Here is an 18,607-nt window from a genome sequence, read left to right on the forward strand (position 1 = left end):
GTGACCCAGTGCTGCTCGGGGGACCGCATAGTATGCTTTGCTGATTGTAGAGTAGCAGTGATCCAAGGTGTTTCCTTCTCTGGTAGGGAATTTGATGAATTGTCTGTATTTGGGGAGTTCTTGAGTGAGATTGCCTTTGTTAAAGTCACCTATCACAATAACCAAGGAATCCGGATTTTCATGCTCCACACTCAGGATCTGGCTGGCGAGCACACATTGAGCCTCATTGACGCTAGCCTGCGGAGGCATGTAGACGCCAACCAGAATGAATGATGCAAACTCACGTGGCGAGTAAAAAGATCTACAGTTAATAAAAAATGATTCCAGATCAGGAGAACAGTGCTGCAGAATCACTGTCACATCTTCACACCAGCCACTGTTAATGTAAAAACAAATACCACCGCCTTTCGTTTTGCCAGAAAGCACAGGGTCACGATCCGCTCTCAGCAGTTTGAAACCTGCTAACTGTAGAGTCTGGGATCAGTTCACTCAGCCATGACTCCGTAAAGCACAAAACGGAAGATGAATTAAAGTCTCTGTTTTTCCACACCAGTAGCTGAAGTTCATCCAGTTTGTTGCTCAGTGAACGCACGTTGGAGAGAAATATCCCCGGTAACGCTGTGCGTGCCCCACGCCGACGGAGTCGCACCAGTGCACCGGCTTGTTTGCCTCTCCTACGACGCTTCGCTGCTAGGACAAAGCCGAGGGTGGCTTTGACTATAATTCCCACTAATTCTGCCGCAGGAAGCATAAAAGTAGGAAATAAATCCACATGAGTTGTAGTCCTGATGTTTAGAAGTACTTCTCCTGTTAGAGAACCCCGGAAATCTTGGCAGAACACTGAATTAACAGACAAAACGAGACAAAAAAGAGCGCACCTTCAGCCTTCATCGGCGCCATCTTGGATCAAGGAGCGCCATCTTGGATCATTTTGTCCAGTTCCTGTGCAAAACTTTTGATAAAACTTGAGAGCCCTGCTTGACGTAATGTCAGCAAGGTATTAATCTTTTTCCAACGTGTACTAAAACACCATGGAAGCTTACATTTACATTTAGTCATTTAGCAGACGCTCTTATCCAGAGCGACTTACAGTAAGTACAGGGACATTCCCCCCGAAGCAAGTAGGGTGAAGTGCCTTGCCCAAGGACACAACGTCATTTGGCACGGCTGGGAATCGAACTGGCAACCTTCAGATTACTAGCCCGACTCCCTCACCGCTCAGCCATCTGATTCCCATAATATAGCTTGACAGTCCCGTAGCTATGTAATCATGCTCATTGTCAAATGTTTCCCAATATCCATGCAGTGGAAGCTCAATGACATTTTACAACATCTGCCATGCATTTTATGTAATATCGGTTATTTTGTATCTGTTGGGGGCCGTGTAAACATACTACCGTCTCCGTCTTCTGCCCAAACGGTTGAGGCTTTTAAATGAGCCTGGCTACTAGCATGTTTATAATATATATAATATAAAGATTATATAAAGATCTTTATATAATATATTATATAATGAACTTGTCGCACTGGCGGATTACCAGTTTCTAAAACCCGTTGAAATGAAAAAATCCTTCTCAGAGAAAGCAACACCAAATACTCAATGTGGAAAACAAAAGCATGCGTCGCACTCCACAGAATATTCAAGCCATGTTCGTGACTGAAACCAAGTGGACGAAAAACATCCCTCCCTTCCTCCAAGTTTCCCCTCCTCCAGAGACGGTTGGTGACAGAGAGTTGCAGACCATAAGCTGAACAATAGTAGAGAATAAAATTAGCAAATGGATGTAGAAGACAGATATTCAGCTTTATACTTCTTCTTAATACACTTAGTGGGAACTTAGCGAGTTGGCGCATGTCAGTTTAAGCAGTGGTAACCTTAGGGCTGGGAAGCATAGGATCAGTCTTCCCAATCATCTCCCCATTTGGCTCTTGTTTGTTCCCCACTGTCCTTGTGTCTTTCAAAGTAACCAGGAAACCCAATTTCTACTCTGAAGATCTGGAGACAGTTTCGCCAATAGTGTAGACTTTCTGCTACGCGTCAACAGATATTTTTACCCTCCAAACTCGACCAGGCTTTTGTTTTGTGTCATGAGAGATGAGAAGCTTGCCAGTTTCAATAACCTAATAGCTATATTTAATCTGGCTGATTCTAATATTTTCCGCAATTTTCAAGCCCATAACTTCGTACACTTTCATCTTTCCAACTTTCCTCAACTGCCCCCGACAACATTGCTAAAATAGATGCTGTCTCTCCTGTGGGTACGGCAAGGTCTGATTTCTAGATGATATGACATTATGCTGCCCTCTGAACCCTCTCCAATAAACATAATCCAGACTGACAGGGGAAGTTGACCTCACAGATGACTGTGGGAAGAGGCCCTGTTTACTCCACATCCTCATGGCCCTGTTACTGTAAGTTGAATTCAGTTGAAAGTATTTAACAGAATCCACTACGCCAAAGTAAATAGAGTAGACTCGAATGTACAGCTAAACCATATTGAAGATTAGTAGAAATAGTAGTTCATGTAACCTTAATATAAAGTGTAAAAAAAAAGACCAAAAAACAACTGGATTGTAGGGTCAGGACCCTCTCTCAGAGCAAATACATCATGTTTCACTCTTGGACTTTTAATGTTTTTAATTTTTGGGCAAATGTTTTTGGTTTAGTTAACATTTGACTGTTTGTCAAACAGTAAAAGTAATCTACGGGTGTAAATGAATTAGCTAACTAGCTAATTCACCTGGCTAGTAACTTAGCCAGTACTAGATGTGGATAAGTAGTAATAATAGTTGCATTGTCACCCTTCCCAGCAAGCCAACAAAGGCTAACTAATGGCAATAAGCTTCTTGGAGGAAAAAAGTTAACTTTAAGCTAAAGACAAATCTGATTTCGGCAAGCAGCAAATTGAATTTTACAGTGGCTGTCAATACATGTCAGTAAGCCAGGTAGTGAGGTTCTGACAGCTATGAGTTTATTGGAGCTAGCCAGAATGCGAAATATTGGAAGGGATGTGTAAAAAAAAATGACCCTTGAAAACGACCCAACAGATTGTTTTGCCAGTATTTGGATAATTACAATGTGATTTGTGCTGCCCAAAGGGCTTTGCGATCAATTGTGAGAGGATAAAATAATAGCAATAGTTGTGAGAGAAGTGTCAACCTTTGGAACCACGTGTCAATCAAACCATAACTATGTATGCATGCGGCAGTAGCAGTCAACAAATGCCATTTCCATGAAGGCCAACCCCACCACACACACACACTCACACACACACACTGAAGAGGCCAAGATGATAGTCCGCATCCTGAATAGTTGTAACAGATTGGAAACAAAACTTACACTGCTCATGTGTGTCAACAATAACAATAACCCTCAGCCATGAAGGAAAGGAGAGAGGGAGTAAGAGAGAGAAAGTGACAGAGCTAAATTAGAGGAGGTGTATTGTGGGTGTTGACGATGCTTCCTCACCACCAGGTTTCCGATGACCATGACCAGCATGAAGACCAGGATGCAGAGCGGCTGGCCGGCCACCTCCATACAGTCCCACATGGTCTCGATCCACTCCCCGCACAGCACCCGGAAAACGATCAGGAACGAGTGGAAGAAGTCCTTCATGTGCCAGCGCGGCAGCGTGCAGTCTCTGGATATCTTACACACGCAGTCCTGGTAGTTCTTCCCAAACAGCTGCATGCCCACCACGGCAAAGATGAAGACGATGATGGCCAGGACCAGGGTCAAGTTGCCCAGAGCGCCCATGGAGTTGCAGATGATCTTGATGAGTGTGTTCAGGGTCGGCCAGGAACGTGCCAGCTTAAACACACGCAGCTGTACGGACACAAACACACACTTTCATTTCCGGTGTTTTCCAGTCTTTGCTGACAGAACAGCAGACAGAGACAGATGGGCAGAAGCAGACATGTAGAGATAGGTGTGTGTGTAATGTGTGTGAGCGTTATGTGTGCTTGTGTGTTTGTGTTATGTGTGCATGTGTTATGTATGTGTGAGTCATGTGTGCATGTTGGGTGTGTGTGCGTAATGTGTGCTTGTGTGTTTGTGTTATGTGTGCATGTGTTAGGTGTGTGTGTGTCATGTGTGCATGTTATGTTTGTGTTTGTTATATGTGTGGTGTGTATGTGTGTGTTTGTGTGTTATGTGTGAGTGGTGTGTACGTGTTATGTATGTGTTATATGTGTCAGTACAGTGTTTCCCACAGATTAGAAAGCAATTTGTGGCGCCGGGGGGAGGGTTTGTTACACAGAACGTTACACAGAACTTTTTTTTTTTAATTAAATATGTATTATATTGGATGCTATCCTCCTCTCCTACTCTTTCTTCAATGCCTAACGAATCTATCTCTTTCTCTCCCTGACATTGTCTTTCTGCTTGAGCAGCACTGGTTGAAGCCTGAAAATATTGTAAACAATTTCTGCATGCAGGTAGCAACGCTAGTGCTAAATAACTATTTAGCTGGTCGGCTCCATGACGCCGGGTAAGTAGGGCTCATGAGACAGTTCACTAAAAGAACGATGGGGAACCCACTTGTCTAGCAGATTAAGACATCAGGTACCTAGGTACCTAGCGAAAAGTAACCTCAACTTTCCTAGACTTTTAGCTACGGTACTAATGCTAAAGGCTCGCTGATATCGCATAGTGTCGTTGCTAACGTGTGCTGACGTTGTGACTGTGTGTGTATGTAAGAGACGCGTGAGTGACAGAGAGACGGAGGGAGAGCAGGGAAAGGAAATGCAGCTGAACGAATATGCTGCGTGTTTTAAATATCGTTAAAAAAAATAATAATAACGAAACACAATATGTGGTGGGCGGTGTTGATTCTGTGGCACACGGCTACAAATTAGTCCATGTGTGGGAAACACTGCAGTATGTGTGAGTGTGTGTATTATCTGTAAGTGTGTACCAGTCTGAAGGAGCGAAGGACCGACAGCCCCTCCACGTCAGACAGTCCCAGCTCCATGAGGCTCAGACAGACGATGATGCTGTCGAAGATGTTCCAGCCCTGCTGAAAGTAGTAATAGGGGTCCAGAGCTATGATCTTCAGGAGCATCTCTGCTGTGAAGATTCCCGAGAAAACCTGGCATGCACACACGCCCACAAACACAATACACAGACACACACACAAAAACACCCCATACACACACATACACACAAGTAAACAAACAGAGAAAAGAAAGACAAGTTTGGCTTCAGGATATAGAACATTTCAGACCAGGTTACACTCACTGGAACTCCCTTTAAAACACACACACACACAGATGTTGCACGCACGCACACATGCACACACACACCCCTTCAGACACACACAGTGCTGTGTTGCTCCTCTCTGGTGTTATAATCTAAGTAGACCTGCATGTCTGCCAAATTCAGGACCAAATAATAGACTTATACTTGACCATTAGCTCTGCCAACAGTCACAACAACCACCTCACATCACCAAAGCTATCCTTCTAAGGATGTGGGATTAGATCTGGGAATAATCTGTCCCTTCCAGCTCAGCTAATGTAGCTGACTCGGGTTCAGATCCAAACGTTAAGTAGCACTGCTCTGTCACACTCTTTCCTCCACAGCTACATTAGTGCACAAGTCAATACACACACCAGCAGTTACACACTGGGTATTTAATTACACCAGTTCACACTGCATGCACACACACACAGACTAGAGGGTAATGTCTGTGTTGCTGTTAATCTGTTTAGAGTGAATCTGCTTCTCATATCAGTTTTTCAGGCCTCTCTCTTTCATGTCCAGTTCAGTGGTCACTTCCTTCACCCAACTCTGGAGACACAGATAGGGAGGAAAGCACTGTGTCTGCAGGTTAGTGTGTGTGTGTGGGGGGTGGAGGGAGTGTTTATGTGATAAATGCCACAGCTGAATGGTCTACTGTGTGTGTGTGCGTGTCTTCATGCAGCTGGATCTGTGCTGTTCTGCTGACAGGTTGGCTGTGTGAGTTTGTGTGTGTCTTAATGCAGCTGGATCTGTGCTGTTCTGCTAGTTGTTCCAGAGAGAGGAGCAGTTTGAAGTGACAAGCTCTACGTGACACACCTTGAGGAGGGAGGGGGGGGGGGGTGAAGGGAGGGATGAGGCTGGGGAGGGATTGGAGGAGTAGTTTGGGAAGTGGGTAGAGATAGGGAGGAGGGTGGAGATAGGGGAAGACATGGAAAAGAAAGAGATCTGGTGTCTGTCCACCTCTCAGACAGAGCCTATATCAGTCTGAAGGAGAAGGAAAGAGGGAGGAGAGGAGCAAAGATGAGAGAAAGAAGAATGAGGAGAGATGAGGAGAGAGGGTATTCCGCGATGCCAGCCTGTCTGTTGCTGAGTATTCTCATGTTACTAAGAGAGCATGATAACTACTGGGAAACACCCATTCTGATTGGTGAAGAGGGGCCTTGAGTCAGCACACACATACACTCACACACACTCACACACCACTTCCGTCTCTGTCTTCTCATTTGCATAGACTCATTATCTTGTCCACAGTTGATTACTCTGGGCTAGTCACTCCAGAGTTGATTAGTTAGGCCTGTCTCTCCCAGTGGCCCTGCTGAGGGACCTGCACACACCTCCACCCTACATCACACCTCCCATACCTGGGTTATTAACCTTCATTAATACATCTCCACCTTACATCACACCTCCCTTATCTGGCTTATTAACCTTTATTAATACACCTCCACCTTACATCACACCTCCCTTACCTGGCTTATTAACCTTCATTAATACATCTCCACCTTACATCACACCTCCCTTATCTGGCTTATTAACCTTTATTAATACACCTCCACCTTACATCACACCTCCCTTACCTGGCTTATTAACCTTCATTAATACGGTAACCCTTCCTTTTACAGTCCCTTAAGTACTAGGTATTTAGGTAGAAAATAAAGGGTATGTTTTGTGTATTACCGATTGGCACCAAGGTGGTAAATACAGAGATAATTAGAAGTATTTACCCATTAACTAAATACTAACGTGTGAACATAGCATGATGAAGCTCTTAACTTTATGCAAATGAGAGCAATGATTCGCAAACAATGGGCCAGAGCCATATAAAAAGAGAGTTACGACACTCTTTGATCTTGCCGAAACGTGATCACTTGGTTCAAGTAATTAGCTCGCAAAATAAACACTGCTGGCAACCTGTTTGAATGGTTTTCGACGGGACAGACAGCAGCACCATCTCGATTTACTGACATTTTCGGTATATTAACACACAATATCAATTGGTTACTGGTGTGTTGTATCATGTATGTCTGATACTTTATTAACATTTATATATTACATTAACTTATAACACTAGGCATTTTCATTTTATGATCTGTCTTGTAGTTCAGAGTCCAGAGGATGTTGTCCACCGTTATCGTGTTCGGCGCACCAGGAGCATGACCCTCAGCTGCAGAAAACTAAAAAAATTGTTTTTTTTATTTTTTATTTTTTTATTTTAGCAAGCACAAAACAAAAGAATCAGGTAAAAAGTAGCAGCACATGAACATCAAGTGAACTAACTTACATACAAAATATACAACATATGAAGCAGCATCTTTACATAGACAAAAATAATAATCAAAAGAAAATCAAAATCAAAACAAACCTAGTTAGAGGTTTCAGGGGAAAAGGACTCTACAGTTTCCACAATTTTAATACTTTTTTTGTTATCCAAAGATCTAAGAGACTTCAGTAGAGATTTAAATTCTATGAGAAAAGGCACAAAATTAGGAGATGAATTAGAGAATTTCTGCTTGTGAATATAGAATTTGGCATACAGAATGATAAAATTAATTAGGTACTCCAGGGCACCAGTACCTGAATTATTGTAGAAACATATTATATCTTAAAGGTTAAAGGTGTAGATAGAGTTGGTGGGTTCAAAAAAGTAAGACTCCAAGTCTGTCCAAAACTTTGGGGATATTTCACACTCAAAAAACAGATGAGATAATGTTTCAAAGTTCTGTTTACAAAATGTACAGGAGGAGTCAATGTCGGCAAACTTAGCAACGAGGTAATTAGTAGGGTATGCCGAAAACTAAATGTCGACAAGAACACAATAGAGTTGACGTCACGCAATCCCAGCATGCACCGGTCATCGCCATTTTGGCAGGAAAGTGGAGAGCCAAGTGGAGCACCAGAGTGTACATACATACTTACCAGGGCTCTACAGTGCGAGTATTTCACTCGCATTTGCGCCTAAAAATAGGTATGTGCGAACTTGAAAAATAATTTACGAGCACAGTGCGCAAGTGACGGGCTGTTGTCAATACACGGAACAACAGCGCGATGAAGTGAAGCATACCATTGATTTCACATGGAAAGCAAGTGACGGGGTCGCGACTGCACGATGTGAACATAGCATGATGAAGCTCTTAACTTTATGCAAATGAGAGCAATGATTCGCAAACAATGGGCCAGAGCCATATAAAAAGAGAGTTACGACACTCTTTGATCTTGCCGAAACGTGATCACTTGGTTCAAGTAATTAGCTCGCAAAATAAACACTGCTGGCAACCTGTTTGAATGGTTTTCGACGGGACAGACAGCAGCACCATCTCGATTTACTGACATTTTCGGTATATTAACACACAATATCAATTGGTTACTGGTGTGTTGTATCATGTATGTCTGATACTTTATTAACATTTATATATTACATTAACTTATAACACTAGGCAGCAATATTGTGAAGCAGAGCTAGAAATGGCTATGCTAGCTACCATACTGTAGCTCACACCAGAAACTGCTCAATTTAAGACAAGAAAGGAGTTTGGTAAATATAACAGAATATACAAGGAAACCAATTGCATTTTATTGTACAATATGTCCAGTGAGAGGGTCAAGTTTGTGTTAAGTGAGTGGACCGGAAATTCCTGCCGAGCGTCGACAGCTAGCTGGACGATAGTTATTGTTATTTCAAATAGATAATCTTGACAGGCGTTAGCAATAGGCTAGACTGCTATTTGTTTTCTGGCTATTTTTTCAGAAGCTTCCCTTCTAATGCCGACTACAGCTAGTCAAGCTAGAGTCATTTGCTAAGTAAGGTATGTTGATGTGTTTAGAAACGTATTTAGCATTCTACCTACGCTAGATACAGGAGACGTTAGCATTGCTAATAGGCTAACTGTTAGCGACAAAATCATACTTACAGCTTCGTTTGTGATGAGCATATGGTTGAAACAGCACCTCTTTTCAGCAACAGCGGCTTATTAGCAAATCCTTATTTAAATTATCCAAGGTTTTCATTCAAAACTGTCCTCGGTGAAATGGTTCGAGCAAATGTGTAATTGAGGGTCGAACTGCACAGGGATCTTCTCATAGACAAACATCACAGCCCGTCGAGTGTGGTTCCTTAGGAAAAGTGTCAGCATTTCCTGTACAGCCTGGAACACTGCATTTACCACCGTAGTCCATTTTCAATATCCTTGAAAAACTTTCTTCTTTCTTTGTAATTCCGTGGAAGTACGCAGAGCAGCACACAGCAAATTTTGTGGCATGACAAAGGTACAGACCAGAGCCAAAAAAGGTGGAGCCCCCGCTGTGACGTCACAACAGGGGATTTTTTGAAACTGACCGTTTTACAGCAGCAGTTTCAAATTGTGAGATTTGCATAGGAAAGAGGAATCAATGGACTTTGAGGTTCACTGTATGTCCATGTTACCCACCAAACTGTAGATATTCAACTATGACAAGGTAAACTCGGTTTTGCAGTGACACCCCTTTCATTGAAAGTCGAGTAAACTTCTGAAAATACAATTTACAACATGAAACGTCACTTTAGGAGGTTATTTAACATTAATATGAGTTCCCCTAGCCTGCCTTTGGTCCCCCAGTGGCTAGAATTTTCGATCGGTGTAAACCAAGCCCTGGGTGTTTTTCTCCACCGTTCAGAAAATGAAAGCTCAATTGCTCTGTTTGAAAATCTCCTCTTTGTCAGAATCAGAATCAGAATGGGATTTATTCGCCATGAAAGTTTGCACAGACAAGGAATTTGCTTTGTCAGGAAGGTGCATACAATAAACATATACCTAAAATTTAAATATGTGGACTATCTATACTAAGGGTACATAAACTAGCAGTACTAAGTGGGATTAGAATAGAATTAAATATACAATAAAATAAAATATAAGTTGCCGTAAATTACAATATAAAAATATAAAAATATAAAAATATAAAAATATAAAAATACAAAAATACAAATATTACAAAAAATACAAATGTACAAGATACCATTTTGTAATGCAGTGCAAAAAGCAGTGTGTTTTAAGCAAGAAGTCATTAGAGTCAGTGTGGTCCCTTGGCCTTGTTGAAGAGGCCAACAGCGGAAGGGAAGAAACTGTTTTTGTGGCGTGAGGTATTGGTCCTGATGGACCGCAGCCTTCTGCCGGAGGGGAGTGACTGAAACAGGGAGTGTCCAGGGTGGGAGGAGTCGGCCACAATCTTCCTCGCTCGCCTCAGGGTCCTCGAGGTGTGCAGGTCCTCGAGGGTAGGCAGATTGCAGCCAATCACCTTCTCAGCAGTGCGGATGATACGCTGCAGTCTGCTCTTGTCCTTGGCAGCAGCGTACCAGACGGTGATGGAGGAGGTGAGGATGGACTCAATGATGGCTGAGTAGAAGTGCACCATCATTGTCTTTGGCAGGTTGAACTTCTTCAGCTGCCGAAGGAAGTACATCCTCTGTTGTGCTTTCTTGATGAGGGAGCTGATGTTCAGTTCCCACTTGAGGTCCTGGGAGAGGATAGTGCCCAGGAAGCGGAAGGACTCCACAGTGTTGACTGGGGAGTCACACAGGGTGATGGGGGTGAGTGGGGCTGTGTTCCTCCTGAAGTCCACAACCATCTCCACTGTCTTAAGAGCATTGAGCTCTAAGTTGTTCTGGCTGCACCAGGTCACCAGGTTGGCCGCTTCCCACCTATAATCAGACTCGTCTCCACCAGAGATGAGCCCAATAAGGGTGGTGTCGTCCGCAAACTTCAGGAGTTTGACGGACGGATGACTGGAGGTGCAACCTTCCTCCTTGTGACGTCACAAGGAGGAAGGTTACCTCCCCTCTCTCTGCTTTGACCGCCCAAAGAATCTGGCCCGCCCATAAGAAATTGAGCTACGACTGTGCAAGTGTTTTTATCCTCGAGAGACATCATGGCTTGCAAACGAACGAAGCATTACATTTGCTCAGTTTGGATGTACAAAGGAAAACAAAAATCTTTTTACAGTTCCTTCATCCGAGCCTCTGAAGACCCAGTATCTTAATTTTATTTTCTCTGGAAATGCGCCTACACAACTTCTGTTGTAGGCGCATTTGTTTTGTATGTCTGCGCCAAACACTTCAGCCACGACTGTTTCCTCAACTTGAGCTAATACAAAACTGGCCTTGCTGAAATTAAATTCTGGATCAGTACTAACTCTCCTTCGTCCAGCTACTAACCTCGGACAAGTAAGTTAACTAACGCTATATCATTTTGTAGCTTTACTGTATATGGTTACCTAGCTTGCTACCCTTAGAATGTGGCTGTAACATTAGCTCTGCAGCTAACAGCTGAGTTACTGTCGCTAATGGAAAGGTAGATAGCATCAAGTATGTGTGTGAATACACATGCTGTAACGTGAGTGTTGTACACTTCTTTGTTATTTGGATAACCGTTCTGCTGTTGGTGTTATGGCGCGCGCGATATCCGCCTTTCCCCTCATTGAAATGACTGAGTGTGTACCTCTGCAAACCAGGGTTATCAGATGAGAATGGGAAAATTCGAGGCATCTTACAGCAACAGGGCTACAGCCATTGCGATACATCCATTGTAAACATTAGCGCATGGTGCCGCCCCTCCACTCCTCATTAGCATTTAAAGCTACAGACACCAAAACAGCGCGTTCTGAGGAAAGCTCCTTGTGGGACTGCTAGTAGTGGCTGTAATTCTGCACCAAGGCTGAATTTCGGGAAAGAGACTTCTGATACAGTATTAGGGGACCACTAAGGCCTATATGAAAGCATCCAAAAACAGCATGTCATGTCTCCTTTAAGCTACCTGAGTGAGTAACTAAGTAACTTACTAACTGAATGACTAACTAAGTAACTAACCTAACAGCCATCTTACTAACTAGCAAGCTAGCTGTAGTGAGAACGAAAGCACTGATAAGCAGGTTCGTAGGTGAGTCAGGTGGCTGAGCGGTGAGGGAAGCGGGCTAGTAATCAGAAGGTTGCCAGTTTGACTCCCGGCCGTGCCAAATGACGTTGTGTCCTTGGGCAAGGCACTTCACCCTACTTGCCTCGGGAGAATGTCCCTGTACTTACTGTAAGTCGCTCTGGATAAGAGCGTCTGCTAAATGACTAAATGTAAATGTAATGTAAATGACTACAGCTGTTCAATGGGTCTGGGCAGGTCAGGCTGAAACTGTGAGAGCATACACACACATACATACACATTCACACATGCATGGCTTGGTATCAGGGTGAGTGAGGTATGCAAGCCATCAGCACGCATCATAACAGGAAGCCATTTTTATGTATGAGAGACAAGACTTGTCAGAATTCACTACTGTCTGTCTGTCATGACTCATCACACTGCTGTGTCTAATACCTGTCCCTGTCATGCAAACACACTCACACACTGGAACATGGCATCAACACAGGCAAAACCAGGTCTGGACTGGGACTGAAAAACGGTCTTTGAAACGCAGACCGGCCCACGACCGTGTACTACAGTTTTTTTACAGTCGCAAGGACACATTTCTCAATACTTACGTCACTTTTTCAAAACTCTTCACACAGTGAGCACAACAGAAGTATATGTGGCCTAAACTGTGGATTATTTATCATTGCTTTGGCACAAAATGCATTCAATGACTACATCTTTCAACTTACATTAATTTTTTTCTCACTTCGACACAACAACCGCCAAAACTCTATGTACCTACAGGCCAATTTGCACATGCTTACGTACTGTTTTCAAAACTGTTAAACTTAAGTTCTAAACAATAACATAATACAAAACTGAAAAAGACAGCAATTTGCTACATTTCTAAAGTAATATTGTAATGAAATATATTTGTAATCTAAAAATGAAATGCTATAAAATGATCTCTATGGAAGGGTTGTGCTAGGTGAGGAAAGGGATGCAGAGAGAAGAAATCAGCCAACATTTGTATGGGACAATGTGGCATTTTACCACACCCGTACAGTCACCGAATGGTTTGCAGCCCATCCCAGAATGGTGTCACTTTTCCTGTCACCTTACTCTCCAGTCCTCAACCCCACAGAGGAATTATTTTCCTCATGGAGGTGGAAGGTTTATGACCACCATCCACATGATCAAATGTCCCTCCTGGACGCAATGAATGCTGGATGCCTGGACATATCAGCAGAAGATTGCCAGGGATGGATCAGGCATGCCAGAAGATTCTTTCCTAGGTGTATTGCCCTAGGCATAGATGATATAAGATGTGATGTGGATGAGAACCTGTGGCCAAATGCAAAAGACCGACTACATTAGCATTCCTATTGTATCTGTATCAGTGGATGGTGTGTATACAAATTCTTGTATTCTGGAATTACTTAAAATTTAAAAAAGACATACAATATATTGAGGCATACTAGATCATGTCTGATTCATTCCAGTAACATTTATTGTAGTGGATTCTAAACAGTAGAGAGATGTCCTTGTTTTACATAAGAAAACGTATATATATTTTTTTTTTGGTGGTAGTTTTAGTGCATTTTGAAAGTAAAATTAACTGCTGTCCCGAGCTGAAAGTTGGTTAGGAGAACTGTGTGAAGAGTTTTGAAAAAGTTACCTAAGTATTGAGAAATGTGTCCTAGCAACTGTAAAACACGGTATTATTATATGTATTTTATTTATTTTTTGCATTATGCCGCGGCCGTTTGACCGGCCGTTCGGGAAATCTCCTGACTCTCCCGACGGCCAGTCCGACCCTGGTCAGAACAGTGTGTGTTTGTGTGTGTGTCCAGTGGAAGCTCGCTCTGGGAGACATGTCAGAGCACAGAGAGAGCCGTCAACAACACTCTGCGTCCACCGTCAACACTGCTGGACCCAGCCCCAGCTGGCCCAGGACACACACTCACACACACACACGTTTTGTCTATCCATCCTTCCATTCAGAATTCTGTCCTATTTGAATAGGACAAAATTTTACCCCTAACCAATTGTAACCCTATCCCTTACCCCAAACCTAACCTAAACCCTAACCTTAACTGAAAAAAGTGACCTGAACCCAAAATTTCAGCTTAACCTTAAGCTTAAAATAAAAAAATGTTTCCTTTACAATATTTTACAATTGCTATGACCATTTTTTCAATACTTAACAAGTATTTGTATTAACAAGTTTCCTAAACCTAACTTATTGGCTAAAGTCAAAGTGAACAGCTGTTCATATTGTGAATTGAAACACAAATATATCCCCTGTATTTTATTCCGTTGCGACTGAGAAACAGCTGGTTGAAGTTATGCAAATACTGTAAATCACAGATGATTCCCAACTAGGAAACCCTCGGGTTTTGAGGTTCTTTCAATCGCATGACCATATGGTAAAGAGGACCTCTTTGGGCTGATTTTGTGTGGAAAAAGAACAATATAGAGCAACATGAAGAAAGTAAGAATAATGCCTGCACGAGGGAGAAGACAAGTACCAGGACAAGGGAGAGGAGTGGGGCAAGGGAGAGGGAGAGGAGTTAGAATGCGTGGTGGCGCTCAGAGAAGAGCCAGAGCTAGGGTAACTGATGAAATACTGTAAATGGCAGCTATATTGCATATTTCTTGCAGTAATGTCCTGTTGCAAATGAAGCCTTTACTGCAGCAATTATGTTTCTGTCTTCTTTTTTTCAATACAGTAACCGTACATTCTATAAAGCTAGTCTGAGATGGGTCATTCATCTTTTGTTCTGAATTTCTGCAGCAAAAGAAACAAAATGCATGCATTTACTAAACCCAACAAAACAAAAATGTAGAGGTTTTAAAAGAAAAAGCATTGCAAAAAACAATCTATGATCCATATACTGTGAGACCTGACACATATAAAAGAATGTATTTTCTGTAATTCCATCTGATGTTAGTGTGTTTATGACATTGTCCTATGACTGACTAAATGTTCCTGTTTAAAGAGAATGTGTGTAAGTGTTTTGGTAGACATGGTGTATTGTTTAGTGTATTTTTGTGTTATGAAAATGAGTGTTTGAGTTTAGTTTACAATGTGTGATTTTGAGCATGAAATTAACCGTTTTGCCAATTGTGTGTCGTAGGTGTGTTGGTGCATTAAGAGTTTAGGAAACTTGTTAGAAGTATTGAAAAAAATGTCACAGCGATTGTAAAAAACTGCAATCTGTAAAGTAGATGTTGATCCACAGGTCCCGATAGTGTGAGGACAGGTTTGTATCCTCCAGGGGGGTCTGCTGCTCTGTTTAGCTGGACTATAATACTGTCACCATCAGCTAGATTTGTGTTCGGAGGAGGAGTCGTTGGTAGATATCCTATGCTTGTATGCCATCACCCCCCTACACACACACACACACACACAGACACACACACGCCCCACGCTAGGGGCTGGGGGGGGTTAGGATGTAAGCTCTCACTGCAACGGGACAGGCAGCTGGTAGGACTGGTATTTGTTCATTTGTCCATCTGTCTGTCTACCTACCACCCATCCATCCACTCATCAGTCTATTCATCCTTCCACCCACCCATTCATCCACCCATCCATTCATCCATCCATTCATCCCTCCATCTACCTTTCCATTTATCCATCCATCTACCTACCAGGTTTCCTATGGAGAGCATGGCGTTGAATTCGTCTGTCATGGGGTAGTGCTCCATGGCCATGAAGAGGGTGTTGAGGACGATGCAGACCGTGATGGCCAGGTCCAAGAAGGGGTCCATCACCATGAACTTCACCAGCACTTTCAGCCTCCTCCAGCAGGGCGAGCCCTCCCAGATCAGGTAGCGGTGGGCAAACCCGTACCAGCAGGGGGGGCACTTCTGACGAGACTCCTCCAGCTCTGGGGGTAGGGAAGAGAACCGCATTGGAGAGAGAAACAGACTCACTCTGTATCTGAGTCAAGCAGGAGCCGAGGAGGAAGGAGAGGATAGAAGGAGGAGGAATATGAGGGGCCATGTAGGCCATGAGAGGTTACATTTACAGTTGTTCATGTGAGAAGGTTCATTTTCACTTGTACGTGTCAGAGGTTACATTTTCAGTTGTGTGTGTGAGAGGTTACATTTTCTGTTGTATGTGTGAGGTGTTCACAGTGGTATAAGAGAGGTTCTCACTCATGAGTATGAAAGGTTTTCAGTTGTCATTGTGTGAGTTTGCATTTTCACTGGTGTATGTGAGAGGTAGTGAATTTTACTGTATTTCAGTAGTGTTTGTGAGAGGCAAAGGTTTTCAATGGTGTGTATGAGAGGTGAGTTATTATATTATAGAATTATGGCCTACACAGCCCCTCATAGAGGAATCCTTTTTTGCTTCTTTCATTGTTTATTTTCTATGAGCAGCAAGCACCCCAGGCATTATCCATGTGTGTGTGCATGCGTTTATGTGTGTGTGTTTTCCAGCATAAGGTGTTATCCTGGTAACCCTGATTACACACATCCCTGCTGTAGGCCACGACCGCTGAGTCACACACACAGACACTCACACATGAACACACACACGTACAGACACACATACATACAGACACGCACACATGGACACACACATGTACAGTACACGCTAGGGCTGCACGATTATGGCCAAAATGATAATCACGATTATTTTGATCAATATTGAGATCACGATTAATTGGGTGTGCTTTGCCTTCGGCAAGGGCACAACCTTTGTTCTCTCACATATATATTATTATTATTTTTATTCTTTTTGCCCCCCTAAAACTCAGTCAATATTTGGCCTACATAGACAACCTAGGTGTCAAAAGTTTCGTCTTGGTAGCGATTGAGTTGCTTCTATTGGGATTTACGTTCCGTTGCATGGTTTAAGTGGAAATTAAGTTTTTGTGGCGAAAAGTGAAGCTAACGGTGGCTAACTTGCTAGCCACAGTCAATGACGCTACTTACGTCCCTAACGTCACGAAAACTCACTTGACTACCTCTAGCAGAACTTTAGTTTAGCAGCTCGTTAACTTCTGGGAGATAGCTAAGCTAACTGCTTTACTGCAAGGCAGCTGCAGAAACGCCACAAGTAAAGAGGCCAGGGTGATAACTATTTACTAATTTTACTTTGTGATATGACACACAATTGTGACGTGTAATGTACAATATAAGCTGATTTTATTAAGGAAGTACATCTACTTTCGGAAACAGTAGTCTACTATGTCACTGAAGTATTAGCATCATGACATTAGCCTCTGTTGCCCGGGCATCACAGTGGTCTATGATGCATCTGTTTTCAATCGTTAAGATAGTAGCCTTATGACCGACTGCTATCTGTTGTGGAATTTTCCTCACGTTACTCTGTCCTCTGTAACCGTCTACATCTAGAAACTAAGCTGCGTGGTGCAGGGAACAACTCTGATTGGCTCATGGAGGCACGTGATCAGACATTAGGTGTATTCGCAGCCGGCTGCAGCCTGCAGTTTGGAGAGTTTACCAATTTTCCGACTTTACGCAGCCGTTTATAACTCCTCCCCGACTGCAAGCGGCAACTCTCGCTGGTCGTTTCATGCAGCCGATGTTGAACGCACCTATTGTTTTACGGAGCGCTAGATTGGCTTTGCAAAAAAGAACTTTGATACGGAGCGTTCTATGAACGGAATGACACATTTTAAATATCGCTCGATCACACGAATTTGATCGTGTGAAGCCGAAATCGCGATCGTGATTAAAATTCGATTAATCGTGCAGCCCTAGTACACGCACACATCAACACACAAACGTACAGACATGCACACATCAACACACACACAGACACACACACATAGACACACACACAGACATGCACACATGGACACACATACGTATACACAGACACACACTCACACATACATACATGGACACACTTGACAACAGCAAGGTGTGTGCTGTAGAGCTATGCATGCAATCATCTGTTTGGCACCAGTAGCAAAAGACCAATCCTTCTAGAAGCTTCAGTCTTCTAGAGAGTCTTCCACCCCTCCTCCAACCTCTCACAGCACAGTCACACAGGAGAGAAAACCTAGACCCAGTGAATCATTCATCTAATGAGACACTGTGATTTTAGGTAATACCATGTATGGTGCTGTGTGTGTTGTGCTGTGTGTGTGTGTGATACTGTGTGTGGTGCTGTGCATGTGGTTCTGTGTGTGTGATACTTTGTGGTGCTATGTGTGTGGTTCTGTGTGTGTGATTCTGTGTGTGCGACAATGTGTGTGGTTCTGTGTGTGGTGCTGTGTGTGTGATACTGTGTGGTTCTGTGTGTGGTTCTATGTGTGTGATTCTGTGTGTGTGGTGCTGTGTGTGTGATACTGTGTTTGTGGTGCTGTGTGCTCCTCCTCCACCATCACACTCCTTCTCCATGACACTCCTCTTCCACCATCACACTCCTTCTCCATCACACTCCTCCTTCTCCTCCACCGTCACACTCTTCCTCCTTCTCCATCACACTCCTCCTCCACCATCACACTACTCC

General features: G+C 43.1%; 1 protein-coding gene across 1 annotated transcript in view; it reads right to left on the reverse strand.

Moving 5' to 3' along the window:
- Window positions 1-18,607, reverse strand: part of LOC134035327 (sodium channel protein type 5 subunit alpha-like) — a 214,378-nt gene that overhangs the window by 122,120 nt on the left and 73,651 nt on the right. The window contains exons 15-17 of the mRNA XM_062480326.1: window positions 15,766-16,004; window positions 4,917-5,090; window positions 3,470-3,826 (exon numbers count right to left, since the gene is read on the reverse strand). Of these exons, the coding sequence (XP_062336310.1) occupies window positions 3,470-3,826; window positions 4,917-5,090; window positions 15,766-16,004 (770 nt within the window). The remainder of the gene's footprint in view (window positions 1-3,469; window positions 3,827-4,916; window positions 5,091-15,765; window positions 16,005-18,607) is intronic.

This window comes from Osmerus eperlanus, chromosome 15, assembly GCF_963692335.1.
Source record: "Osmerus eperlanus chromosome 15, fOsmEpe2.1, whole genome shotgun sequence".
NCBI lineage: Eukaryota > Metazoa > Chordata > Actinopteri > Osmeriformes > Osmeridae > Osmerus > Osmerus eperlanus.